The sequence below is a fragment of the Vitis riparia genome, chromosome 19 (genome assembly GCF_004353265.1).
Source record: "Vitis riparia cultivar Riparia Gloire de Montpellier isolate 1030 chromosome 19, EGFV_Vit.rip_1.0, whole genome shotgun sequence".
Classification (NCBI taxonomy): Eukaryota; Viridiplantae; Streptophyta; class Magnoliopsida; order Vitales; family Vitaceae; genus Vitis; species Vitis riparia.
In genome coordinates, this window is record NC_048449.1 from 7,194,475 (window position 1) to 7,222,202 (window position 27,728).

At 33.6% G+C, this 27,728-nt stretch overlaps 3 protein-coding genes and 1 pseudogene across 3 annotated transcripts; all 4 read left to right on the forward strand.

Annotated features, from left to right (window-relative positions):
• Positions 1-1,360: 1,360 nt before the first annotated feature.
• On the forward strand, positions 1,361-2,003 carry LOC117909328 (glycine-rich protein 5-like). Its single transcript, XM_034823327.1, has 2 exons — positions 1,361-1,582; positions 1,729-2,003. Exons 1-2 carry the CDS (start codon positions 1,384-1,386, stop codon positions 1,836-1,838), a joined length of 309 nt encoding a protein of 102 aa, XP_034679218.1. The 5' UTR covers positions 1,361-1,383; the 3' UTR covers positions 1,839-2,003.
• Positions 2,004-6,102: 4,099 nt separating this feature from the next.
• LOC117908384 lies at positions 6,103-10,070 on the forward strand (annotated as a pseudogene).
• A 3,329-nt stretch (positions 10,071-13,399) lies between these two features.
• Positions 13,400-14,665, forward strand: LOC117908119 (probable F-box protein At4g22030). The gene has a single exon (XM_034821790.1). It carries the CDS (start codon positions 13,400-13,402, stop codon positions 14,663-14,665), a length of 1,266 nt encoding a protein of 421 aa, XP_034677681.1.
• Positions 14,666-26,129: 11,464 nt separating this feature from the next.
• Positions 26,130-27,392, forward strand: LOC117908121 (probable F-box protein At4g22030). Its single transcript, XM_034821791.1, has one exon. It carries the CDS (start codon positions 26,130-26,132, stop codon positions 27,390-27,392), a length of 1,263 nt encoding a protein of 420 aa, XP_034677682.1.
• Positions 27,393-27,728: the final 336 nt, after the last annotated feature.

The following is a 27,728-nucleotide window of genomic DNA, read 5'->3' on the forward strand; positions in this document are numbered from 1 at the left end:
TACTTATCATGCCAGCATTGATGAAGCCGGCTCATTTATTTATTTTTTCCCAAATTTTCCTGACCACCAAACAAAAAGTTAAATACCGTGTTTGGTTGGGTATATATATAACTTACTCCCCTCAGTTTTTTCTGATTCAATTCTCCTGATATCATATACTCTGTATGAAATCAGGATTAATTTTTAATTTTCACGTCTGTTCAAAATAATTTTCAGCCATTATTTCTCTTGAAATACTGCGTGTATGGAAGACAAGTCAACTGCAAGACAAGTCATGGAAGATATATAATTCTGGTTTTGTGGTGGATATTAATTTGTTACTCTTCTTCAAAATTTAAATTTAATGTGAATTTATTTCTGGGTTGACTCAGTGTTTGATTGAGTTTCAATTATTTGCCAAGACTTTAGATCAACTACTCCTGTCAGAACATGCATTAAATAACACTTTGGTAAGAAAGACTTAAGGCACATCCTTTTATGAACCTTTGAATTAATCCCAGCAAGGGATGATGATACCCCCAGTAATTTTTCTGTACAGGATCACCAATAATTTTCATCACATGTCTATATGTCTGCCTGTTACCCACATTGAGTTCGGACTGCAACTTCTGAAGAGGATAGCATTTACTATTCCAATGTTGTTGTGAAAGAGATCTTCTTGTTCAATTTCAGAAGAATTAATTTATTGAAGCACAAAATTTCATCCACAACCAGATGGATGTACATAATGAACTTCTCTGCATACATGCAAGCATGCAGGCCAGGCCTGAGGCTCAACCACCATATTTCCTGCAATAAACCCTAAGGTTATATTTGGTTCCAAAAAATACTATGGAAAGAAAAACAATACAAAGGAAAATGATTTTTTTCATGTTTGGTTATCTTATGAAAAATATAAAATAAAATAAAATATAATTAAAATTAATTAAAAACTTATATATTTTTAAATTATTTAAATTTTATATTAATAAGTTAAAATAAATAAAATGAGTTTAAATTAAAAAAAAATAATAATTTAATGACTTTTAATCTATTTTTTATTTTCCTTTATTTTTTCTTTCCTTCTACTTTTCCTTTTTATTTTCTTTCCCTTGCATTTTTCCTCAAATTTTATAGAACCAAACATAGCAAGAAGAACCCTAAAGTGATAATCCAGTTGGGGATGATCATGTTATAAGCGGTGGGTTTGAGCTGTTGGAGTCTGCTTTTCAACAGTCAGTGTTGTGTGCATTAACTGTCTCGACACGGTTTTGTAGATGAGAGGATGAACACATTTACACCACCTCAACTGTCCTCTTCACTGTTACTATCTATATATTCTCTCTTTGGAGCTTTTTCATTATTCTCATCACAACTACTCTTTAAGTATCATTCCCTGAAAAAATGGCTTCTAAGCTGCTTCTGCTTCTGCTTCTTGGCGCTGTTGTTTGCACCACTGGTTTTGCTAGGAAGCTTGTGAGCCAAAAGGATTATTTGGAGGATGAGAAGACTTTCTTTAATCATCCTACATATGGTGGAGGGCTAGGTGGTGGGGGTGGTGGTGGTGGTGGCGGCTTGGGTGGAGGCGGTGGAGCTGGCTTTGGTGGCGGAGCAGGGGGTGGGCTTGGAGGAAGTGGTGGCGGAGGGTTCGGTGGCGGTGGCGGTGGAGGGCTTGGTGGTGGGTCTTGGTTCGGAGGTGGAGCTGGTAGCGGTTTTGGATCTGGGGCTGGGCTGGGTGGGGGGCCGGAGGAGGCTTCGGTGGTGGCGGTGGCGGTGGCGGTGGTGGCGGACTAGGCGGTGGAGCTGGTGGTGGATTTGGTGGGGGTGCTGGTGGTGGACTTGGAGGTGGATTGCCCTAAGTTCATGCAGAAGAAATAAATGTTCTCATGCATGGTTATTGCATGGATCTTAAATGTTCAAATGTATTAATTTGTGATGTAATTTTACTTCATGGCATGTTCGCATTATTATTTGTATGATGTTGAGTTCAAATCTTAATGAAGAATAAGCTCTTTCCATATATATGTTTGATTGATTTCTTTAATTAATATTTCAAAAATAATTAAAATAAGATGCTAAACCATGTAAAGAAATTCATAAAGAAAACTTTCGTTCCTTTTTTTCAATTTTTTATTTTATTTTTTATTTTATATTTTATATTTTATATTTTTATTTTTATTTTTATTTCAATGACCTTTTTTGGAAGAAATTTAATGGCCCATTTCTATATTTTTTTTCTTCTATAAAATCATATATATATATTTTTTAAAATTTGACATGAACAATGCTCCTTTTATCAATTTCCACGTGGATTTCCATCCTATCAAAGCATATAATTAACCTCAATTGCCATGCATTCTAGTTTTCACTACTCACATCATCCCAAATATCAAGTCTTTCTCTCATTGTATTCAATCATCACTTTAATTTTATATGATATGGTGAATATGCTATTAATTAACTAGAAGAATATCATGTTGAAAAAGGATAATTTGAATATTAAAAATTAAAAAGAAAATTTTGAAAATTTGGGTATTAGTTTTAATTCTATGAATATATCTTGAAAAAAAATCAATTTATGATGTTATATATGTACGATTTTTTTGTAACTATAGAGACGTGTTTTAAAGTTGTGATGATATTTTTGAGTTTGACCTCTTGATCTTATAGGATATAAAGCTCCTTTTAATTATGTAATTACGTCTTAAAACAACTACTGGCCTTTAAATATCCCATCTTCATGTTATGGCTATAAAGATTTTAAGAATGACAGACCCTTTTAATTATTTTATCAAGTAAGGATATTTGATAAAAAATTCCTAAAAACATTCTAGAGTTGATTTGATAATGATTTTAGAAAGCTCTTCCAATCTTTTTAACACTTAAAAATTTTTATCATTCAAGTGTTAAAATGACTAGAAATGTTTTTTAGAATTACTACAAAACACACTAAAAGTGCGTTTGATAAAGATTAGGAAGTGTTTTTAATTTTTCTAATACTTGAAAAATTTTTATTTTTTAAATATTAAAAATATTAAAAATACTTTTTAAAATTATTACAAAACGCACTCTAAAAGTGCTTTTGAGAGTGATTTTAATTTATAATATTTCTAATATTTGAATGATAAAAATTTTCAAGTATTAAAAATAATAAAAACAATTTTAGAATCACTATCAAACGAAACTTTAAGTCTTATTTGATTTAAAATTATTTTACCTATTAAAAAAATTTGAAAAATATAATTATACGTAACAAAGAAATGCTCATTCTAGACTAGTTTCATCTATTGACCTTTTTTATTTTTATTTTTATTTTTATTTATTTGATCTAATTTTTGAGTTCTAAATTAATTTTTTAAAGTTACTACACTCATTAAAAAAAAATTTCAATGCACTTTTCACTATTTACTCAATAGGAAAATCTATTAAAACTATGGTTATGTACATAGGAGTAGCAAGAAAATTAATTTGGACCAATTTTAATCTATGGATTTATGATCCTATAAGATTTTATTTATGAGTTCTAAGTTATTTTTAAAAATCAATAACTCTTTTAATAAATCAAAAACACCATGTCTCACTCAATTTAGAGATTTTTTTTTTGTTTTTCTTTAGGACATTTTGAACCAAATTTTTCTCATGAATTCTTTTTATTAATTAAGTTGATATTTAAGTTTTAAATTATTTTTAAATATTATTAGGCTTATAATTGAATTATATGCATTAAGTGTCACTAGTTTTGAAATTCATTTTTCTAATAACAAAATCTAGAAAAATAAACATTTATGTAAAAAATTTAAGATTTGGTCTATGAAATTTTTTTATTGATTGGATTGATTTTTTAATTTTAAATTGTTTAAAAAAAAAATTATATATTATGTCTTACTTGATTTGAAATCCATATGTTTTCTCAACTAGAAAATTAAAAAAAATTAAAGGAAATTTAAAGAAATTGGAAAAGAATAATAATCTTGTTCTATTTTACTTGCCTTCTATGGTTTTAATTTTTAATTTTAATTTTTAGTTTTCTTTCATTTAAAAAAAAGTTAAACTTTATTTTTGTTTTCAAAAAATTATTTTCTATTTCATTTTATTTTTAAAAGCTAGTTTTAAATAATAAAAAGTGCTTAGATATATTCACGGCTTTGTATTTTTAAAGGAGAAAAAAACTAATAACTTCTATAAATAATATAATAACTTTTACATTAAATTTACAAATTTATCTTATATTCTTAAAAAAATATTTTAAAAATCTGATAAAAATATATTTTTATTTTTATAAAAAAATAATTTGTAGAGAGAGAGAGAGAGAGAGGGCATCAAAAGCTATAACGTAAGCTTGGCGCGCCTCTGGAGCTAACGTGAGCTCGTTTCTCTTCAGCGAAAATCAAACATCGCCGAGATCCTCCTTAATCTCTCCAATCAGGTCGCACCTCTCTCTCTCTCATTTTTCTCCACCTCTGTTTGGTTCTCCAGAAAAAATCTGGAAAACAAAAGAACAAAGAACAAAAAACTTCCGATCTTATTTTTCGTGTTGGTTTTTTTTTTTTTTTTTTTTTTTCATAATCCAAGTTTGGAACTTTTATTTTGTCTTTGTCATTATTTTTTTCTCGGTAACTACACACTGGTTCTCGGTAACTACACGGTGGCAACTGAAGGCCGTTTTGTGGGATCAGACGAATGATGTTTGGTGTTGTAAGGCGAAGCGTCGCTTCTCGAGGCTCGTCTGCTTCGGTTAGAACCCTATCTTTTGTACCATTGATTTGATTTTCTCATGGGTTTGTAGCTGTGTGATGTTAGTTAACCACTATTTAGTTTACCTATGAAAATTAAACGATTAGCTTGTATGTATACATACCTGTTTAAGCTTCAAATCTATTTGTTATTGGGCGGTTTATGAAAGTTGTGAGCGTTTTCACCACATATGGTAATGGATCAAAATTAGGATTTTTTGGATACCATTTGGAATAATTGCTATGGTGTAACAACCCGCTCCAAGTGCGTATATATTGTACCCTTTTTGTGTTAAGGGCCTTGGGAGGAGAAACAGCTAGACACCCATTGGGGGCAACTAAATGAAAGCCCACATTGGGTCGGGATCAACTTTGATGTCATTCTGTAATGACTCTCATCTAATCGTATAGATATTGTTAATTCTAAACGCATTTACATGATTAAGAAGAGTTTATACATATATAGGACCCAAAACATTTTTTTCCATATCCGATATGAGATATTGCAATCACCCCTTGCATAGACATGACGTTTTCATTGTGTTCCATGAGATTATGAGGCTAAATAGACGGACACCCTTTGCATGGTCGAATAAACAAGGACTCACATTGGGGTTGGGGATGACTTGTCCCCAGTTGTGTGGATATTATTTGCTTTGGGCTTAATGAACCCTCGTAACTTTAAAACATATCTAAATGTTTAAGAAAACTCATAGATGTTTAGTGTCAATAATTTTTTTCCCTCTATTCAATGTGGAATATCACATATAGATTGTGCTGTGGCTGCATTTCTTGTAATGACTTGTAATGACCGCATTTATGATGATGAAATGAAAATGAAATAGTTCATTTTTTATTAGACATTGAAGCATGCTATTAGGTGTTGTAATTTGATCATCCAATTTCACTGTTTTGAAGCCCATTTGATTTTGTACCAGATTTTGAAGATAACTAGGCCCTCGGTATCAGCGCATAGAATATGTTCAACTTCTGGAAAGGAGGTATAAATAGATTCAGTTGCTGACCTTGTTTCTATTGGATAATGTGGTTGACAGCATTGTAAATTGGTAGTAATATGTCGTTATTGGTATAATTCCATTATCATTATGTTTGGTTGTGTTGTCTCTGTTTGTTTCAATGGAATGTGAATCTTGGAAAATTTTGTGAGAAATTACAAAATCTCCGAGGTTCCATTTGTCTTCATTGATACTTATTGTTATTAATAGTGAAGTATAATTAGTTTCATAATTATTGGATGTTTGTGATTTCTAGTATCTCGAGGTTAAAGTTTTAGAAATTGGGGTTGGCTTTCCAGTTGTTTATCGGAAAATTTTCTTATAAGTTATTATTTTTTAAGCACTTGAACAGGTATTACTTCATCAAAAGGGCCTGGACATGTTCAGAACTTCCGTCACCTCATTTTACCTGGTAATCTTCAAATGCTGCTATATACATGTGGCAGTATTCATTATCCTGGTGATTAATTCCTTAAAGAGTTTCTCTTTGTTACAGGCTGCTCAGTTAATCTAAGGCCAATAAGGTCAGTGACGCCAACTTATCATCATACTCATCAGTTTAGTGGGCCTCATGCTTAGTGGTTTCTTGAGCACCACAATTAGGAATAGCAATGCTAAAAGCTACTAAGAACTAGCATTCGACTAGTGGAAGATGTTTAAAAAACCAAACCTGCTACAATCCCAGATTGTGGTGATCCCTGATTTGTATGGTAGGAACAGATGGGATAGATTATAGAATTAATTTGCACCATGATTTTCCCTCTGTGGAATGGTCCATTCCTTACTTCAAACACAGGTTAAATAGAGATATCAATCCATCCCAGTTCATTAAAAGCAATGTAAAATGAAGAAGGCTAAATAAGGCAGAAATTCATTAAAAATGGGGCTATTGGTATTCCTGACCTGCTACTTCTTAGCACTTTTCTCTTTTTTTTTTTTGTTTATTTTTTATTTTATTTTATTTTTTTATGCAGGGAAGTTGCTGCCTTCCTTCATCCAGAGGCTACCATGCAAATGCAGAGCAGGCATTTTTCTTCAGACAATGGTTTGATATTTGCATGTCTCTCTTGGTGAATTCCTATTAAATTACGTGTGTCCGTGTTATATGTAGGCAGAAAGTACTTAAATGTAATTGTTCTTAATATGATTGAGTTGAGGTGGCATCAAATTTGTTAGCTGTAGTTTTCTTTCAGTGAAGCTCTCTTCACATCTTGTGTCCAAACAAAAATTTTTGGAGGAACATACATGTGATCGACTTAAATAACACAGTACTATATTTGACATCCATCATAGAGATGCGTATAGTGCATCCATCTAGGGTAGTGTGCACATGATTTCTTGGGATATCGCACTGGCATTTGGAAACTATGCTGCCCACTTAAGTGTAAAGTAAAATGCCATGATGTTGATTTGGTTATCAAAATACATGGATAATGACTGGCTTGATCTAGTCTTGGAGCAATTAAGATCTGGATTACCCTGTCTGAAAAGATGGTGTCAAAAATTCAAATGTTCTTCAAGCTAATGCATAAACCCGAATATGTTCCATTTGCCTCTCAGCATCATCATACTTAGTCATGCACATGCAGACACACACATGTATCAATTGAGTTGTATTTAGTCTAAAATCTGTGTGCTTTTATTTCTTCTATATACATGCAATGAAGGTGATTTGGTTGATGCTGTTGTCCCTTTTATGGGTGAATCTATTAGCGACGGCATTCTGGCAAAATTCTTGAAGAGTATGTTTTTCCCAGTACCTATCCCAATTGTTTCGTTAATAAGGTTATTCATTCTTTATAATGTTGAATGAGTGATTATGCACTTCTGATGTCATGGGAGCAGATGCTGGTGACAGTGTGCAAGTTGATGAGCCTATTGCTCAAATTGAGACAGATAAGGTGCAAATTCTGAAGTGGTATTTAAGTGTTGTAATTGGAGGTTTCTAGGTTGTGTAGGGAAATTATTACCTTTGGTTCTTGAATTTCTTATTTTTCATCAGGTAACAATTGATGTTGCTAGTCTCAAGGTGGGTGTAATCCAGAAGGTAAAATATCTATAGATTTGGATTTCTGCTATATACCCTTTACTTTTAAGTTCATTACCATTTTATTTATTTATTTATGTATTTTTTTACCTTTATAAAAGATTAGAATGCTGATTTTTAACTTTGGCTTTGGTATTTAATTGTTGGTAGTTTGTTGCAAAGGAAGGAGATGTTGTAGAACCAGGTACTAAGATTGCTGTCATTTCAAAATCTGGTGAGAGTGTAACCCATGTTGCTTCATCCAAGAAGAAATTGGATGAAGCTGCTCCCAAGCCACCTCCTGCTGCTGAAATTAAAAATGAGAATAAAAAATCCAAAGCTGAAATAGCTCCTGTTATGGGGAAGCTGAAAGTACCCTCATCACCACCTCCTAAACAGTCTGCCTCAGAACCCATGCTTCCTCCTAAGGAAAGGGAAAGATGCGTAAGTCTTGTCATTTTTGCTCAAACACAAACTGAAATTCCTTAATGTTATGTCTTTCATGGCTAAACAAATGTTTTAGTAAAGAAGTCTTCGTCATCTAGATTCAATATTTTTAGAACCTATTTTGATTACAGGTTCCCATGACAAGGCTTTGGAAACGGGTTGCAATGCATTTGAAAGATTCTCAAAACACTTTTGCACTGTTGACAACATTCAATGAAGTTGATATGTATGTTATTTATTCAACCAATTTATAATATTAGGAGTCCATGTCAATTTGCTCAGATAAAGTTGAACTCCGCTTGGAATTGTTTTTGGTTAAACTCCACTCTGAATTGTACTGACCAAAGCTGGTCCCTATCTCTTAGTTTTTAGTCCAAAACCTAACTGAAGCATGAAGAAGTCTGGACTGAACCATAGAAGTAATCAGTCAAAGTTAAGGCCAAGTGAATTTAGTTTGCATCTTGTTTCACTGGGACTTGGCCCAACTTATTGAAAAATTTCATTTTTTCTTTATTTGCATGCAATGTTAATGACCTACACTATTAAGTGAAATGTGGATGCTTTATAAATGCATATCAGTGTAAGGTTGATCTTATTTTGTAACTTATCTGACTGTATAAAATATGTTAGGGTTTGTTTTGAGCTTCAACTGGTTTACCCAAGTCATCAACCGAAATTGGATAGACCTAGTTCACATGTTAACAATCTAGGACCAGAGTGCTTGAAGAGCCAAATAAAACTGAGCTGAGAATGGTCTCTGGTTTGCTTACAGGTTGTACTAAACAAATTTGCGTCATGACTTGACGTGATTCTATATCAACATATATTGAAATTGCCTGACACATTTTAGCATGCTATCAAGCACTTCTGGTGATTTTTGTCTGTTTTTTGCTGTGCTTGCTGCTTATCGCAGGACCAATTTGATGAAGCTTTGTTCTGATTATAAAGATGCATTTTTTGAAAAGCATGGCGTGAAGTTAGGATTTATGTCAGGGTTTGTTAAGGTAAACAGCATGTCCTAAATGTTGAAATTTGCCCAGTGTTTGTAGTTTAATTTAAGGATATATATGTTTTTGTATTATATTGCAGGCTGGTGTAAGTGGGCTTCAGAATCAGCCTATCATCAATGCGGTCATTGACGGGGATGATATCATATATAGAGATTATATAGATATCAGCATAGCTGTTGGAACTCCAAAGCTTTGTCAGCGCCGACCTGTGGCTTATCACACTGAGGTCCTTGCTCATGCATGTGGCCCTGAGATTTTTTTTGTCCCCTCATAATCCTATTTCCCAACAGGGCCTCGTAGTTCCAGTTATTCGTGATGCTGGTAGGATGAATTTTGCTGAGATAGAGAAGGAGATCAACACACTGGCCAAGAAGGCAAATGATGGAACCATATCAATTGATGAGATGGCCGGAGGTTGATTCACAATATCCAATGATGGTGTGTATGGAAGCCTTTTGAGTACTCCCATCATCAATCCCCCTCAGGTTCAAGGCTTTACTGATGCATTAAGTTGAAATTTTGGTGATTCTCTTTTAATAATCTAGAAAACATACTTTTTCCTTCATGCCCTGATGATAAATTGTCATAAAACCCTCTGGTTATCCCTATCAGTAGATTCCTTTGGTAATTAAACAGAAAACCTCACACATTCTAACATCTTTGACAGTCGGCAATCCTGGGTATGCACTCTATAGTGAAATGTCCCATGGTCGTTGGAGGCAACATAGTTGCAACGCCAATGATGTACATTGCTTTGACATACGACCATCGGCTAATTGATGGAAGAGAGGCAGTGTTCTTCTTGCACCGCATCAAAGAAGTCATGGAGGACCCTTGCTGTCTGCTTCTTGACATATGAAGACAGACTCCACTCATCCAATCAAAATAAAAGGAAGGAGAAGTTTTGCAGGTTTTCATTTCTCAGACTCACCCTTTACTGAGTTTTCCTATTGCGGGATGTCATAGTTGAAATGGGAGAACCTTGTTAGCATAGATATTTCTATTCTTTTTGCGGTTGATTTCTTTACTGTGAATGCTATCTTATTGTGATCTTGCCCTGAAATCACCACATTTATATACTATCTCCAGTTGTTTTTGGCCTGGTCCAGTTAAAAATATTATGCAGATAGCTTGGTTTTGTGAAATTTAATTCACAAATATGAATCATATCTTGGGGACTTGATTCATTTGTCTACTTGGTATAATATTTACTCGAATTAAATCATGTGGATAAAAATGAGATTAATTTTCACTTGAATTAAACCACCTGAATGAAAATAAGATCATAGGAAAATGTTAAGACAAAAATCCAAGTCATTCCTAAAACCAAGTTATATCTGTCTCGTTTCTTTCTCAACCATTTTTTTCATGCTTGCCCTTTTAAAATTTCTGCTTATACTGTTCTTAATTTGCAAAATCTTTTAAACTTGATGTATATTTTTAATATAGACTGTTAGTGTATTAGTTTAAATTGGTAATTTTTGTTTAAAAAATTATTGATTTGAAGCTACTTCATTATCATGGAGTGTTATACTACATTTTTAAGTTGAAGACAAAAATTGAAACTAAGGTGCATATATAGTTTTGAATTTTGGTTAAATAATAGTGAAATTAATATTATATATGTATAAAAATGTCTAAAAGACTTAAGGAATTTAAAATATTGTTTTCTTATAGGTTTTTTTTCAACTTTATTAGACTCTTCATTTTATTCTAATCGGGTTTTTGTATTTATAAAAAGAAAACTATTTTTCATAACCCTATTAAAGGGACACACTAAGAGAAAGAGAATATTTTGTCATTAATTCATCATTGATGCTAAACTCTCAAAATCAAGGTTTTGATGAGAAAATTTTGAAAGCCCTTGCAAAGAAGAAGATAGAGATCAAGTATTTGAGCTATTGAGCTTCAATATGGTTTTGTGGATCCATTAAGGAGCACAAAAGTGTGTTGCCTCATAAACATGAAGAATATGTCTATGTATTGGTTGGTATAAGACTTGTAGGAAGAAGCATTGAATCAATTAAAATTGTGTATGATTATTCAAATTTAGTGAATTTTTGTCACAAATTGTAAGATCCATGGATTTTGTATTGATAAAGGTTTGAGGCAATCCATGTAGGGTGAATAAGTAATCCTTAAAAGTTTATGCCCAAATGGAATATCTTAAATTAATAACTCTAGGCCTATCTCAAATTGACTAATGAGATTCAATTATGCCTTTTAGATTAGTTATATGAGAATTGATTTGTGTACTAATAATCCAAGATATCTATATACCATTTGGGCATAAATTTTTGAGAATTACCTATTCACCCTAGTACTAGAAAGCTAGATGATCAACTTTCTAAGAGGAAATCAACTACTGGTAAGAAAGGTATTGGCTATATCAATAAATCTATCATCCTAGTAGTGATAAGAATACTTTTGTTAAGCCAATGAGAAGACTCCTTCAAAGACCTCTCTTACATGTGTCTTATGCCATAGGTTTAGAAGCAATGATTGTGAGTGCTATAACAAGCTATTTGACATATTCCAAGATTATGTGAATATTTTCGTTAGTGTATCCAACTCTCTTAGGAATCGAATCTTAATTATTTAAAAAGTAGGAAGTCTCACTCTAAATCTAGGAAGATTCGATGTAGCATTGCCCCAAGGGTTGAGTCCAAGTTAGAAAGAATGATCTTACCTGGAGGGTAGCTTTCATTACACTTACAATTAGAGTTCTTAATGATTGATATTTTGATAGTGGGTGCTTTTAGTACATGACATGAGATAAACCATTCTTCACCATCTTTGAGTATTTCAATGGGGCTAATGCTACCTTTGAAGATGGGAGTATGGGTTGTGTGAAAGATAAGAGATCCATTATCTTACCTAGTTTTCATTTGCATAAGGATGTTTTAATGTTGAAAGACTAAAAGCAAATTTGATTAGTATTAGTTAAATATGTAACAATCGGTTAAGTGTTCTAAGATAGGCGTGAAGTTTTGATAAGAAAAGAAAGTGTATCCTATTAGGATTTTGGACTATTGACAACTGTTATATATGCATTAATCAATCCTAACACTAATTAGTCTTTGGCGTGTATATTGAATTGTGGCACAAGAGGTTATGACACATCAACTATAGCGATTTCATTAGGTTTGACAAAAATAAGTTAATTAGAGAAGCCTCTAAATTTAGTGAGCCCAACACCAAATTTGTGGCGTCTTAAGGAAACATTAAAATGTCACATAAGAAGCTAGATGAAATCTCCCCTTTTAGGTCACTAGTTTTACTACACATGTACTTATGGGTCCTGTGAGGATAGAAAGTATGGTAATGAAAAAGTATGTCCTAGTGTTCCTAGATGGGTTCTAGGTTCACATTCATTGCATTCCTTATTTAGAAGTTAGAGGTCCTTTATCATTTGAAGGTTATCAACAAAATGAAAAAGGGTATTCGCTTGTGAAGATTAGAAGTTAATTAAAGTTTAAATATCACTAATTTAAATAATATACTATAAAATTTAATTATATATGATATTATATACATATAGTATAGTTATTTAATTAAAATTATTAAATACTCAATTGGATTTCATACGTTTTGCCTGACGTCCCAACCTAAATCCAATCCGACTTCGATTCATGTTACCTTTTTATTTCCTGAGTCCAACTCAAATTGTGAATGAGACCGACGAAACCGACCTAAAACCAGCTTCGGTTCAGATTGGGTTGAGTTGAAGCTGCCCAAGGCGCACCCCTATTCAGGCTTATATATAGAAAAAGGACTGTGTCTTGCGTATACATGGTTCACTGGTCCTTGTTTTCTTTGGTCATCAGGTGCGTATCTACTCCTTAATCATTAGGGTAAAAATTTCTCTTAGCAAAAACCCTACTTGTTGAGAAAAATGAGTCCCAACCTAACCTGCTAATCAGGTTTATGCCATTTAGTTTCCTTATTAGTGGTTTACGGATTCCAAGTCAAATTCATGACATCAAAGCAGAAGATGATTATGGAAAGGAAAAAGTTCAGTCAAAGCCGTGGAACTTCATTCAAAGAGTAGGAAAATGGTTACACGCTCCTTCATTTCATACTTAAATTTTCTTTATATATATCTCCATCACCTGTCTCCCTACTCTTCAACCCATAATCAATCCTTCAAAACCTCGAAAACCTATACTCACACCATCACCAGTGACCATGGCAACCATTCAAGCATCATCTCTTTCTTCTTCTTCTTCTTCATCTTTTGGTTCAGCTTTTCCCAGAAACATTAGAGCAGCTGCCTCAAAGCCCCAGGCAAGCCATCTTTCAATTCTGAAGCTTCCTAGTGGAAACTTGGTTCAGGAACTGAACAGAGAAAATGGCTTACGAACCATCAATTCTGTAGAAATGAAGCCTCTTGTTAGTACTAATATGAGAAATGATGAAGCACACTGTAACTCAAAGGTGGTTGAGGAGCTTTACGCTATAATGGAAGCTGTTGCGGACAGATCAGAAATGCACAAAAATATTGGTGTGCAGCGTGATAATTGGAACCGTCTTCTCCTCAACTCTGTAAACGGGATGACAGTCACAGCTGCAATAATGGCTGGACTTGCATCTGTGAGTGGTCGGGGTGCACCACACTTGGCCTTGAAGCTCTCCTCTACTCTACTCTACACAGCAGCTACTGGGATTTTGATGGTGATGAACAAGATTCAGCCGTCTCAGCTGGCAGAAGAGCAAAGGAATGCAGCTAGACTGTTTAAGCACCTTCACCAGCAAATCAAGACTGTTGTTGCGGTTGGAAGCCCCTGTTTGAATAATGTGAACGCTGCAATGGAGAGGGTGTTGGCGCTGGACAAGGCCTATCCCCTTCCCTTGCTAGGGACGATGCTCGAGAAGTTCCCAAAGACTGTGGAGCCTGCAGTGTGGTGGCCGAGAGAACAGAGGTCTCCACATGAGAAGGTTGGTGGGGGGATGGAGAGAAATGGGTGGAGTGAGAAGCTTGAGGAGGAGATGAGGGAGGTTGTTGGGGTGCTGAAGAGGAAGGATGCTGCAGAATATGTGAGGCTAAGCAAACTAGTATTGAAAGTGAACAAAATTCTAGCCATTTGTGGCCCTCTTTTCACTGGCATCGCAGCCATTGGATCGGCGTTGGTGGGATCGCCCTGGAATGGGTCGTGGGCTGTGGTGTTGGGTGTGGTGTTTGGAGCTCTGGCCACAGTGGTAAACACATTGGAGCATGGTGGGCAGGTGGGTATGGTGTTTGAGATGTATAGAAGCACTGCCGGGTCCTTTCAGCTCATGGAAGAGACCATAGAATCAACTTTGAAGGAGAAAGAAGTAGGGGAAAGAGAAAATGGAGAATTATTTGAAGTGAAAGTGGCTCTTCAGCTTGGAAGGAGCCTTCATGGGCTTCAAAACCTAGCCACCACTCCTTCCCCTTCCTCTGCCACTGAATTTGCAAGCAAGCTCTTCTGATTTTGATTCTTCTGTACCTTTAATTTTTTAATACTGTCAGTTTATTAATCAACAACTTTTTTTTTTTTATATTTTATCAGAGTTCATAAATGGGTTCTCGGTAGATCAGTTTGTATCCAACTCATAGCATAGAATTTTAAGCTAATATTATGTTTCAACAAAAACCTGATAATTAATGTTATTCACTTTGTCTAGAATTGTGTTTAATAGTCCGTTTGTTTAGCGGAAGGGCATCAATTTCTGTGTACATTAAAGATAAATCTTACCTGTGGATAACACCTAGATGATGGGAATAAGTGTTCTTGCAACATTTAGAAAATGTGTCTTACAAATACTCACAATTCTCCTACTTTTCTCCAATGAATTTTTATTATTTTTTTATTTTTTTATCTAAGTATGAACAAGCAACTCACAAGTACCGACACTTTTTCAAACAAATTATTCAATGCAAATCACATGCAAATGAAACAACACTCCTCAAACATGATATATAAAACAATTGCATCAACATAACCACTCATTTTCACATGTCCCTCAACATCAATTAACAATAAGAAAGATATATCTTATTCTTTCAAAGCTCCAATAGCCAAATTTCAGCTCATGCTCCAATTAAATAAACAACATAACTTAATATAAATATATCATCAACTAATGAAATATTAATAAATAAATAAAAAGATAGAATAAAGAGACAATTACACTAATTTTTTTTTAATGTGGAAAACTTCTAAGGAGATAAAAAATCACAAACTTTAAGCAATCAAATAATCCACTATGAAGAAAAATTAGTTAAGTATAAAGATTTACCTAACCCAAGCCTTCCATCATCTCTTTGACTACTTGCCTAAAACCTTAAAGCTTCAACCACTACCCTTTTTTTTTTTTTTTTTTCTGGAAAATACTTGGAATCCACTCCAAACTTGGATCTTGACCTCTTCTTAAGTTTACATTAGAAGAAACTTGGTTTTTACCCCAAATATGTTAGATATGAATAACACAATGAATCAACCCATTTAAAACAAAAAAATTTCACTCAAAAATTGATTTTGAACTTCAACCCACGTGATTTTCTCTCAAGGCAAACACTATTTAATTTGGTAAGAAGCTCAAAAATAGAGTTTTTATTCTCAAAGTTGTCCTCATCACTTTTAGAAAGAGGGTTTAAGTATTAAGGTTTTGAAAGTCATCTAATAGTTAAAAAGGATTTGAAAAAAAATGAAAGAGTGCAGATAAATTGAAATTTGATCGATTAGAGAGGAATAAAAGAACAAGATACAACAGAGACTATTATCCTTAATTAAATTCGATCAATTGAAAATTGATCGAAAATATTTAAATATCATGTTTTGTACTCCTTAAAACTTCATTTTTCAATAAAATGATAAAAGTTTACAACATAATTGATCAATGTTTATCATTATCCAATACTTTAAAAGCACTTATCATCTTCAAGTACATACAGATAAGTGTTCAAGGGAGGATTTGAGGAGTAAAAGTTACAAAACACAACGAGAATTTTGCGCTGAAATTGTCGATATACAAAACATACTTACATACATGGTATATTTTCCTAGTCAAGCAAGCGCCATGATTATTATACTGTACACATATTATTTAATTACAATCAAATTGTGGCTGAACTTAATTTTGTACGGTCGGCAAGATTGTGTAGGTCCACACGCTTGAGGAATGTCCAGATGCTGTACGGTTGACTCTCTTTTATCTTCTCCAAATCAAATATAGAATTTAAAAAGAAAAAGTGTGATGAGCTCGTAGAAGAATTACATACCATGGCCCCTAAATTCCACCAATGCCTATTCACAAATGTGCCAATACATTTAAGAAATCGATTTGTTGACCATCGATTATTTTCTGGCCGGTGTCGAAACTTTATCATAATTTAATTGATATTTGAACATCAACTCAACTCAAATTGACTTGGAACGATTTGTTGAGCCTTCATTTTCAAAGGAATCAGCTCAGTGCATATCTGAAAAAGATTCAAGATGCATGATGGGTCATAAAAACAATGAAAGCAACACAAAGCTGCAGCTGATTTGAGACATATCCCATGTGATCTTTTCATAAATGAATAGCATTATAATTAATTCTGTATTTGTTTAAAGCATAAAAAAGTTCTCCAAAATAAATGGATTGATAGTATCCAACGTAGTGAGGTCAACCTCCATGACCCATGTGACAGAAGGGTGTGAACAACGTGCAACATAATCAAATGTGCATGGAGCTTTCAGTACTGGAGAATGCATAGATAGGCTTTGAATGAGAGAAGAATATGTGGATTAGAAATTGATCATTTGATGGTTTCTGAATGTGCATATGGTCCAAGTTGGACAAAGAGGTCGGTACGTGGGCGTTTCAACACAGTATCACATTTAAAACACTAGCATTTTATGATCCACGTACGAGATGATCGAGATGTTGAATTTTGGGAAAATTCCACGGAAGCTTTTGATATTTTGCACGAACAAGAGAAAAAGCCAAGTCAAATGGAGCAGAACAAGGAAGTTAAAAATGGAGGCCAGCCATGTGGCCGTAAAATCTGACTGCTGTTCCTGGAAAACAATGTAAGATAAAAGGAGGGATTATGGAATTCCGAGGATCCTTCCTTCTCAACCTACGCATGATAAAGATGGCTACTTTTTTTTATTCACTGTGATGAATGAATGAACACGTGAAGCTTCAAGTATGTATTCGTATTCAAAATGCTCTCAAAGCAAATAATCAACACCCGATCGAAAACCTTGCGCTTATGCTGCTACTGCACTTGCCATGGCATTCATCTTCCAGACATGAAAGCTTCCGTTCATCGTACTCTGTCATTGACAAACAAAGGATAGAACGAAACATATCGTAAGTTTATACGTAGTTCCTCAAGAGCACGGAGAAAAAAATATTAAAAAAACATGATTTTCTCATAATAAAATTATAGTATGAAAAATATTTTAAAAAATGACATATAATTAAATTAATTAATTTTTTTATATATTTTTTCAAATTCTTTTATCTTTATATTGGAAAGTTAAAATAAGTGAAATGAGTTTGGGGTAATATAAAAAAAATAATTTATTGGCTTTAAATTTAATATAATTTATTTATTTTTATCATTTATTTATTTTTATTTTTATTTTATATTTTCTTTTTCTTAATTTTTTCCTAAACCAAAGGCAACCTAAATAATTTTGTAAAAAGAATTGAAGGTAAGTCATATATAAGTACTATGTAATCAAAGATTGAGCAAGTAAAAAGGAGTCTAATAAAATTTAGCTTTGCAAGCTCATTTGTTATGCTTCTTACAATTAGATTTAATTGAAAGCATTTTAAAAGCACTATAGAGGTACAAAAAAAACTTAGATACTCGATTAAAATCATAATTCAAACACTTCTTTTTGTTTTTGGTTATTTTTTAGCCACTCTTTTAGGGCTTAAGGGTGAAGGTACATGTTCTTTCATCAACCTTTCGAGAAAATTTTTGTGGTATAATTTTTCTTTTGTTCATTGTTTTATGAAGTGATGAAATCCACTTCAAGCATTGATGTATGGTTCTACTAGTTATCAAGGTGAAGAAACTAGTGATGATTTATTTATATCCCTATTTTTATTGAAGTGGAAATCTTCTTCGTGATTTTTTACCTCCCTTAGGAGGGTTTTTCCACATTATATTTGGTGTTATTTTGGTTGAATATTTTTATATTATTATTATTATTTTTTGTTAGGTTGTTATTATTGTTGAAATGTTGTTATTATTGTGGAGGATTTTTTTAACTTGTGGGTGAATACACTATAATTCCCTTTAAATTCCTGACAAGTGATTTCACAACCTAGTTGTAGCAATATAAAGGGATGGAAATAGAAGGGAATGCAACCCCCATGATAAAACTTAACAATTCAAATTAGACTATGATGGAAGATTTTCTCAACATCAAAGATTTGTCAAATGCTCTTGAGGGTTAAGGAGTTAGGCCCAAGGATATTTTTTTACTTAGAATGGTAGAAGATGAACAAAAAGACAATTGCTTTCATTAGGCAATTGATTGATACATCCTCACACCATCATGTGGCAAATGAAACAAATGCTTATGATCTTTGGAAGAAATTAAAGTCAGTGTTTGAACAAAAAACTACAAGGATTAAAGAGCTTTAATGATAAATCACTTGAATGCTTTTCAGAGTATGTTAAATTAGTTGCAAGCCTCATTGTTGCTATGTTCACTGTTAGAAAGTTGGGAAACTTTTGTTGTGACTATTTGTAACTTTGTTATGAATGGTGCATTCTTTATGGAGTTTGTAAAGGGAAATTTGTACAATGAAAAGTCAAGAAGGAAGACTTATCACACAGAAAATGCACATATCCTCGTCATAGAAAGTAGAGGAAGAAGTAGGAATAAAAGACAGAAAGACTATTACAAGTCTGAAGGAAGGTCCCAATCCAATGATAAAATCAAATGTTCCCATTGTAGAAAAAAGGAGCATATGAAAAGGAATCATCGCATATGGAAAAAAGAATTGAATAGGTAGAATCATAAAATAAAATAAAATAAAAGAATATTATAACCTTTATATAAACGTATTTTGTGTATTGACAATTTTGGGTCAAAATTCCCATTATGTCTCTGAACTCATATTCTTAAAATTCTCCATTGGACACTTGCCTTTTCCAAGTTGTTCGTGTTTGAAGATGGTTAAAGGAGATGATAAGTGCTTTTGAGATGTTGAATGATGGCAAACAATGATCAACCTTATTTTTAAACTCTTATCATTTTATTGAAAATTTGACTGTTGTTGAAGGAGTGTAAAACATAATGTTTTAAGTCATTTGGATTAATTTTTGATCGATTGAACTTGAGGGTAACAATATCTTCTATACCTAGGTCATTTTTATTCTTGTCTGATTGATCAAACTTCAATCATGTCTACATTCCTTCATCTTTTTCCAAATCACTCTTAACTATAGGATGGGTTTCAAAACCCTGATATTTAAGCTCTCATTCCATATGTGGTGAGGGTTGTTGTGAGAGTGAAAACCTTAGGTTTTGAGTTTCATGTTTCTCTTACTATATTGGGGAGTGTTTGTTTTTGAGAAAATTAATGGGTTTGAATTGAAAATTAGTTTTTAAGTGAAAATTCTTTATTCCAAATTGGTTGATTCACTATGTTCTTCATCTTAGCTCTTATATTGCTCTCATATTCAACTTATTGAGGTAAAACTGATCAAGATTCTTCTTATGTAGACTTAAGAAGAGACCAAGATTAAAGCTTAGAGTGGGTTCCAAGTGTTTTCTTGAAGAAGAAAAATGGTAGTTGAAGCTTGAAGGTTCTAAGCAAGTGGTTCGGGAGAGGATGAAAGACTTGGCTAGGTAAAACCTTGTACTCAACTAATTTTATTTTCATAGTGGGTTATTTGATTGCTCAAGGCCCATGGTGTTTTTGTTTTTGTTTTTAATTTATTTATTATTATTATCTTTTCAAAGGTTTTCCATGTTAAAAAAATTGGTGTCATTGTCACTGCTTTTTATCTTATCTTTTGATTAATATTTCATAAGCTTATGGTATTTTTCATTGCATTATGTTAATTAACTTAATTGGAGCATGGGCTGAAATATAACTATTTAATCTTTGAAAGAACAAGATGTATTTTAGTTTTTGTTGATTGATGACAAAGGGCATGTGAAAAAAAGTTTTTATGTTGATGCAATGTCTTATATATCATGTTTGGAGATTGTTGTCTCATTTGCATGTGACTTGCATTGAGTAATTTGTTTAGGAGTATTGGTGCATTCATTGTTGCTTGTGATTTGTGTGTTTATTCGTTAGGTTAAAATATCAATTCATAAATGAAAAACAAGGGAATTGTGGGCATTTGTGAGATACCATCTCTAATTGTTTTAAAAAACACCTATTCACCTCTCCCCCTTCCTCTCTAGGTTTTATATATCCATATGTGAGATTTATTTTCACTTTATATCCAATAGTGATGATTTTTTTATGCTCTCATATGAGTGCTTGCATGTAGATAAACAAAGAGTTGAGTAAATTGTAGACACTGTAGCCTCCTACCGTGCTACTCCTCACCTGGACTTGTCTGTTTATTACAGAGTTGGAAACTTTGGCATAGTTAAGATGAGAGATTTTAGTCACTCAAAGATTGTAGGGATAAATGATGTTTGCTTTGAAATCAATGTGAGTTGTAAGTTGACATTGAAAAATGTAAGGAATGTTTTGAATTTATGGATTTATCTAATGTCAGGTTTTGATTTAGATAAACAAGATTATGAAAGTTAGTTTGGCAAAAGCAAATGGAAGCTTACCAAGAGCTCATTGGTTGTTGCAAAAGGAAAAGCATGTTGCACTTTGTATAAAACCCAAGAGAAAGTTTGTAAATAATGAGTTATATGCTATAGAGAGTACTTTCTTAAAGTTGTGGCATAAAAAGTTAAGTCATATAAGTGAGAAAGGATTGTAACTTTAACAAGGAAGTGCTTAATTCCCTTAGCCAAAATGAATCTTTGTCTTCTTGTGATCATTGTTTGGTAGGAAAACGACATAGAGTTTCCTTCAGTAGTAGATCTAAGAAGTTAGAGAAGTTGGAGTTAGTGTACTCTAATGTTTGACCCAATTGATGTGAAAACTCTTAGACGAAACATATACTTTGTTACTTTTATTGATGATGTTACTAGGAAGATATACATTTATTTGCTCGGGTGAAAGGATATAGTCTTTCAGTATTTTCTACATGTTAATGCTATGGTTAAGAGAGAGATTGGAAATAATTTAAAGTGTCTTCAATATGATAATGGAGGTGAGTGCACATCAAGGGAGTTTGAAATTTACTGCATTAAGTATGGTATAAGGCATGAGAAAACAATCCTTAACACTCTACTGGCATAATGGTGTGATTGAAAAGATGAATGACACCATCATTTAGAGGGTTAAGTATATGTTGAAGATTGCAAAGTTGTTTATAGTTTTTTAAGGTGAAATTTCTCATCCTACCTACTACTTGATAAATAGATCCCCATTAGGTCTATTGAACTTTGAGGTTTTAGAGAAGGCGTGGACAAGAAAAGTTGTTTACTATTCCCACTTGAGGATTTTGAAGTATAAAACTTTTGTGCATATTCCCAAGGAATATAGATCAAACTTGATGATAAGGTGGTCTCATATGTCTTTGTTGGGAATGGTAATGAAGAGTTTGGATTTAGGTTGTGGAATTCAACCAAGAAGAAATTGGTGAAAAGTAGAAATGTGGTCTTCTAAGAGGATCAAACCTTATGAGATTTTGACAAAGCTAAGTAGTACTCTAATTTGTACAAGTGATAACTTCATTGAGTTGACACTTATTCCTCTCTTATATTAAAGTAACTAAAAAATGAATAGGAGGAAATTGAAGAGTTACTAAGAGATAGTGGTATAAGTACCACTTTTGAACATGAGCTAGTTGACCAAGAAGAGTAGGAGGAGTAGTCACTTCATCAGGAGGTTTTGGTACCTTAGGCTACAAGGTTGACTAGAGAGCATTATCGTTTTACCAAATATCCCTCATTTGAGTATCTGTTAGTTACTTATGAGAGGGAGCCATAGAGTTTTCAAGAAACTAAGTCTTCTGTGGATAGTAGCAACGGGTTGAGAGCTATGCAAGATAAGATGGACCTTGAGCTTGAGCATATATATGTGAAAACAAATTTTTCTTCATGGTAATTTTGAGGAAGAAATCCACATGGAAAAACTAGAGGGTTTCACAGTAAAGGGGAAAGAACACTTGGTATCCAAATTGAAGAAAAGGCTTTATGGGTTGAAATAAGCTCCAAGATAGTGATCCAAAAAGTTTAGCTCATTTATGAGGAGTCACGGTTTTCTAAGAACCAAATCACGTCTTTGCATCTACTTTAAGAAATATTTTGTTGATAGTTTTGTGATGTTATTATCATATGTTGACTAGATTCTTATTGTTGGGCAAAATACTAAATTGATTTGTAAGTTGAATAAGATTCACACAAACAAGAATGCCTCAGACATGTTGACAAAGGTTGTTCCTAAGTAGATGTTTCACTTGTGCGTTGATATGGTGTGTTTGAACTCTATGTGATGGAGTTGTAGATTGACATTTCTTCCTCATATACTAGAGAGGAAAGTTGTTGGGCTAAGTTTATCCAACCCATGAAAAGTTTCATAGGCCTATGTATTGGGTTATTTTTATTGGGTATTCTCTAAGCTCAAATATAAATAACATTAGGACTTTAGGATGTTAGTGAAAAGTGGTAGAGAGAAAAAAGAAGAAGAAAATAAGGTTATTTTTTGGGCATTATTCTAGGACTTAAAGGTGAAGGTACAAATTCTTTCATCAACCTTTTGAGAAAGCTCTTATAGTATGATTTTTCTTCTTGTTCATTGTTTTATGGGATGATGGATTCCCACCTTAAGCATTGATATATGTTTTCACTAGTTAGAAAGATCAAGAAGCTAGTGAGGATTTATACGTATCCTCATTTTTATTGAATTGGATGAAATTTTCTTCGTGGTCTTTTACCTTCCTTAGAAGGGTTTTCTTACCTTCAGTTCTTTTTCTTGCCAAAGAATCTTAGAACAAGTAAAAAGGGGTTGTCCTCCAAAATTTCCTTCTATTTTTTTTCTTATAAAACTTGTGTCATCCTTTTTAACAAATCTTTCACGGAAAAATATTGGAAGACCCAAGCAAAGACAAAGAAAACAAAAAATGTTAAAGATCTCTTGTCTTTCTACAATGAATTACTATATGTAGTTTAACTAACTCTTTTGAACTCATATATAAACAGCAATTAACAATGATTAGCCCACAACCATCTTCTTTTCTTGTACTGATCTAGGGTTAAGAACCTTTCTCATACAACCTTCCATGTAAAACCTGGTTTTAAAGGTACCCAAGAGCCCTACAATACTTTCAAGGGAAAAGACACTCCTCTATCAAACTCTAAGGAGGAATATAATGATTTCACCAAGAAGTTTCCACTCTTGCTAGCCTTTCAAATCAGCTTAATTTCATCTTCACTGCACTTTCTAAGCATTTAAAGCCTTCTAAATAACTTTTCAATGCTACATAACTCCTAGTCTTAAAACTGTCTTATGAAACCTGGGCTTCAAACAACCTACCCACTTATGACCTTTCATGAATTTGCCACCTAATTTTTAGTTGGAAGAATACCCCCACCCCCACCAAACATTATGCCAAAATTTTATTCTTCTTTCACTACCAACAAAAAATATTGTTCTAGCCTTAAAAGCTTCTCAACCTCTTCTTATCACCTTCCACAAGGCGACACCATGCCCCTCTTTTCCAATAAGAGAGGACCATCCTCCAAGTTCTTCCCCGAACTTTCCTACTATAATCCCTCTCCTAAGTAACTCCTTCTCCAAAGTAAATCTCCAACACCATTTTTCCAAGTAAGGCTTCATTAGTTGAGGAGAAAAACCTTATTCGTGACCCTCCCAATTTCTTCTCTTTACAACTAGAATATCAATTGAGTAGGTGAGGTTTTTTTCTCAAGAGTTCCTCTCCCCACAAGAAGTCTCATTGAATTTTTTCAATCTTAAAGCCACCACTTTAGAAATGATAAGAAGAGATATAAAATAAATAGGTAATTAGTGTAGAGTACTTTTAAACAAAGTAAACCTAGCTACCATCCTTTGAGTGATATTATCTTTTAAAAAAGGCTAACCTTTTATGAAGCCTCTCCTCCACCATATCAAATTGAGTACCAAAAGATAAGCCTAAATAAGCAATTGAAAGCTTCCCCATTTTACAACCTAACAAAGAGCCAAGCTCCTTAACATTAGGGACCTCTCCCACAAGAATCAATTGATCACTTTTATCCAAATTAAATTTTCAAATTGACTTTGAGCCGTGGAGATCAGCTTCAAACCAAAGGGAGTATCCTAGATCCCTGACGAGATCTAAGGAACCCAATTCCCTAACAAAGAGTTCGAAATATATATAAATAAAAAGGTTAAATGAAATAAAACAGTCAGGCATTGTGACATTGTTTTTCCAGAGGGCTGAGTCCATATTGACCATATACAAAGAAAACACAAGATGGAAATTAATAGTCTTGCCTCCACTCTTCTTGGGATGAAGTTAGGGTTGGGTTGGCTTGAACCCAGTCAAATTACACCCCTATTCACGCGTATAGAAAAAGACAATAGAAAAAAACTTTTGAATATTGCATATACATTGTTTACATTGAACAGTAGGTCAGGTCTTGTGTTTTCTTTGGCCATCAGGTGCGTCAGTCGTTACCTACTCCTTAGTCCTTGAGGGTAACCATTTCTCCTAGAAAACCCCTTCTCTTGTTGAGATGAACGCGTCCCAACGCCCTAATCCTTTCAATTTTGAGAGAATTGTGTTTTGAGTTCGTTGAACCCAAAAATTGACCAAAGATTCATATATCATGCACATTTAAGTTCAAGACTCAAATAAAATATAAAATTTAAGTTGAAAGATATTATCTTTCATTAATTTCTAAAATGTCCTTAACCTCTACATAGGTATATAGTGAGAGTAAATTTCAAAATTTTTTTTTTTTTATTTTTATGTTTTTTTTTTCTATTTCTAATTAAGTATTACTCATTTCTAAATTTTTTTTTTAAATATTGAATTTTTTTACTCTTATTATAAACAAAGATAAAAAATTTTCAGATAAAATTTAATGGGTAATCAATGAATGAAATTTATTTCTTTTTATTATTTTCATATAAAAAATAGTATTAAATGAGATTTTCAATTTTTATTTTTAAAAATAGTTTTTCATTTTTTAATTAAAAGTTTTTTTAAAAAAATATAAAAAATATAAATCATATTATCATTTTTTTTATAAAGTATTTTTTAAAATAGATTTTGAACGTAATTTTTTTTATTTATAATTCAAAATAGAAAATAATGTTGATTTTCAATTATTATAAAAGAAATTTAAAAACAATAAAAAAATCTAAATGGTTAAAATAGAATTATTATGGTTGCATAAATAGTGGTGTAATAAAGACTAAAAAAGCTTATGCGAAAGATCAATTAACATTTTGATAATTTGATATCTTATATCATTTTCTTCGATTATATAAGTTATATCAACCAAACGTTTAACACGTGGTTACAAAACATAATTTCCCTTCAATTTATAAGTCATTTTGTTTCCTTATTGGTGATTTACTGATTCCAAGTCAAATTCATGACATCAAAGCAGGATGATGATCATGGAAAGGACAATAATTCAGTCAAAGCCATGAACTTCATTCAAAGCGTAGGAAAATGGTTACACGCTCGTTCATTTCATACTTGAATTTACCTTATATATGTGTATCTCCATCACCTGTCTCTCTACTCTTCAACCCGTAATTAGTCCTTCAAAGCCTCGAAATCCTGTACTCACAGCACCATAACCAGTACCACCGAGGCAACATCACACAGCCAGTGATTATGGCAACCATTCAATCATCATCTCTTCTTTTTTCTTCTTTTTCTGCTTCAGATATTCCCAGAGACATCAGAGCAGCTGCCTCAAAATCCCGGGCAAGCCATCTTTCAGTTTTGAAACTTCCTTCTGGAAACTTGGTTCATGAACCGAGCAGGAAAAATTGCTTCCAAACCATAAATTCTGGAGAAATGAAGCCTCTTATTAGGACTAATATGAGAAATGATGAAGCAAACTGCAACTCAAAGGTGGTTGAGGAGCTTTACGCTATAATGGAAGCTGTTGCGGACAGATCAGAAATGCACAAAAATATTGGCGTGCAGCGCGATAATTGGAACCGTCTTCTCCTCAACTCTGTAAATGGGATGACAGTCACAGCTGCAACAATGGCTGGACTTGCATCTCTGAGTGGTGGGGGTGCAACACTTTTGGCCTTGAAGCTCTCTTCCACCATACTCTACACAGCAGCTACTGGGATTTTGATGGTGATGAACAAGATTCAGCCATCTCAGCTTGCAGAAGAGCAAAGGAATGCAGCTAGACTGTTTAAGAACCTTCACCAGCAAATCAAGACTGTTGTTGCAGTTGGAAGCCCCAGTTTGAATGATGTGAACGCTGCAATGGAGAAGGTGCTGGCGCTGGACAAGGCCTATCCCCTTCCCTTGCTAGGGACGATGCTCGAGAAGTTCCCAAAAACTGTGGAGCCTGCAGTGTGGTGGCCAAGAGAAGTGGGGTCTCAACATGAGAAGGTGAGTGGGGGGGTGGAGAGAAATGGGTGGAGTGAGAAGCTTGAGGAGGAGATGAGGGAGGTTGTTGGGGTGCTGAAGAGGAAGGATGCTGCAGAGTATGTGAGGCTAAGCAAACTAGTATTGAAAGTAAACAAAATTCTAGCCATATGTGGCCCTCTTTTCACTGGCATCGCCGCCATGGGATCGGCGATGGTGGGATCCTCACCTTGGAATTGGTCGTGGGCTGTGGTGTTGGGTGTGGTGTTTGGAGCTCTGGCCACAGTGGTAAACACACTGGAGCATGGTGGGCAGATGGGTATGGTGTTTGAGATGTATAGAAGCACTGCCGGGTACTTTCAACTCATGGAAGAGACCATAGAATCAACTTTGAAGGAGAAAGAAGTAGGGGAAAGGGAAAATGGAGAATTATTTGAAGTGAAAGTGGCTCTTCAGCTTGGAAGGAGCCTTCCTGGGCTTCAAAACCTAGCCACCACTCATCCTCCTTCCCCTTCCAATGAATTTGCAAGCAAGCTCTTCTGATTTTGATTCTTCTGTACCTAGGTTATAGTCTTATTAATTTTTGTATACTGTCAGTATATTAATTAACAAAAAATACTGATCAGAATTCATAAATGGGTTCTCTGTAGATCAGTTTGTATCCAACTCATAGCAAAGAATTTTTTAACCAAATATTATGTTTCAACAAAAACGTGATAATTAATATTGTTCCCTATGATTAGCGGAAGAGTATCAGTTTCTGTGTAGATGATATGCTTTCCCAGTCAAGAACGTGCCATGATCATTATACTATACACATATTATTGAATTAGAATCATACTGTAGCTGAACTTAATTTTGAACGGTGGGCAAGATAAG

Bases quoted from the DNA above. Each gene is read 5' to 3' on its own strand.
- LOC117908119 (XM_034821790.1), top strand. From the start codon at position 13,400: ATGGCAACCATTCAAGCATCATCTCTTTCTTCTTCTTCTTCTTCATCT.
- LOC117908121 (XM_034821791.1), top strand. From the start codon at position 26,130: ATGGCAACCATTCAATCATCATCTCTTCTTTTTTCTTCTTTTTCTGCT.
- LOC117909328 (XM_034823327.1), top strand. From the start codon at position 1,384: ATGGCTTCTAAGCTGCTTCTGCTTCTGCTTCTTGGCGCTGTTGTTTGC. The intron at 1,583-1,728 runs GTGGCGGAGCAG...GGGGGGCCGGAG, and splicing joins AGGCGGTGGAGCTGGCTTTG to GAGGCTTCGGTGGTGGCGGT.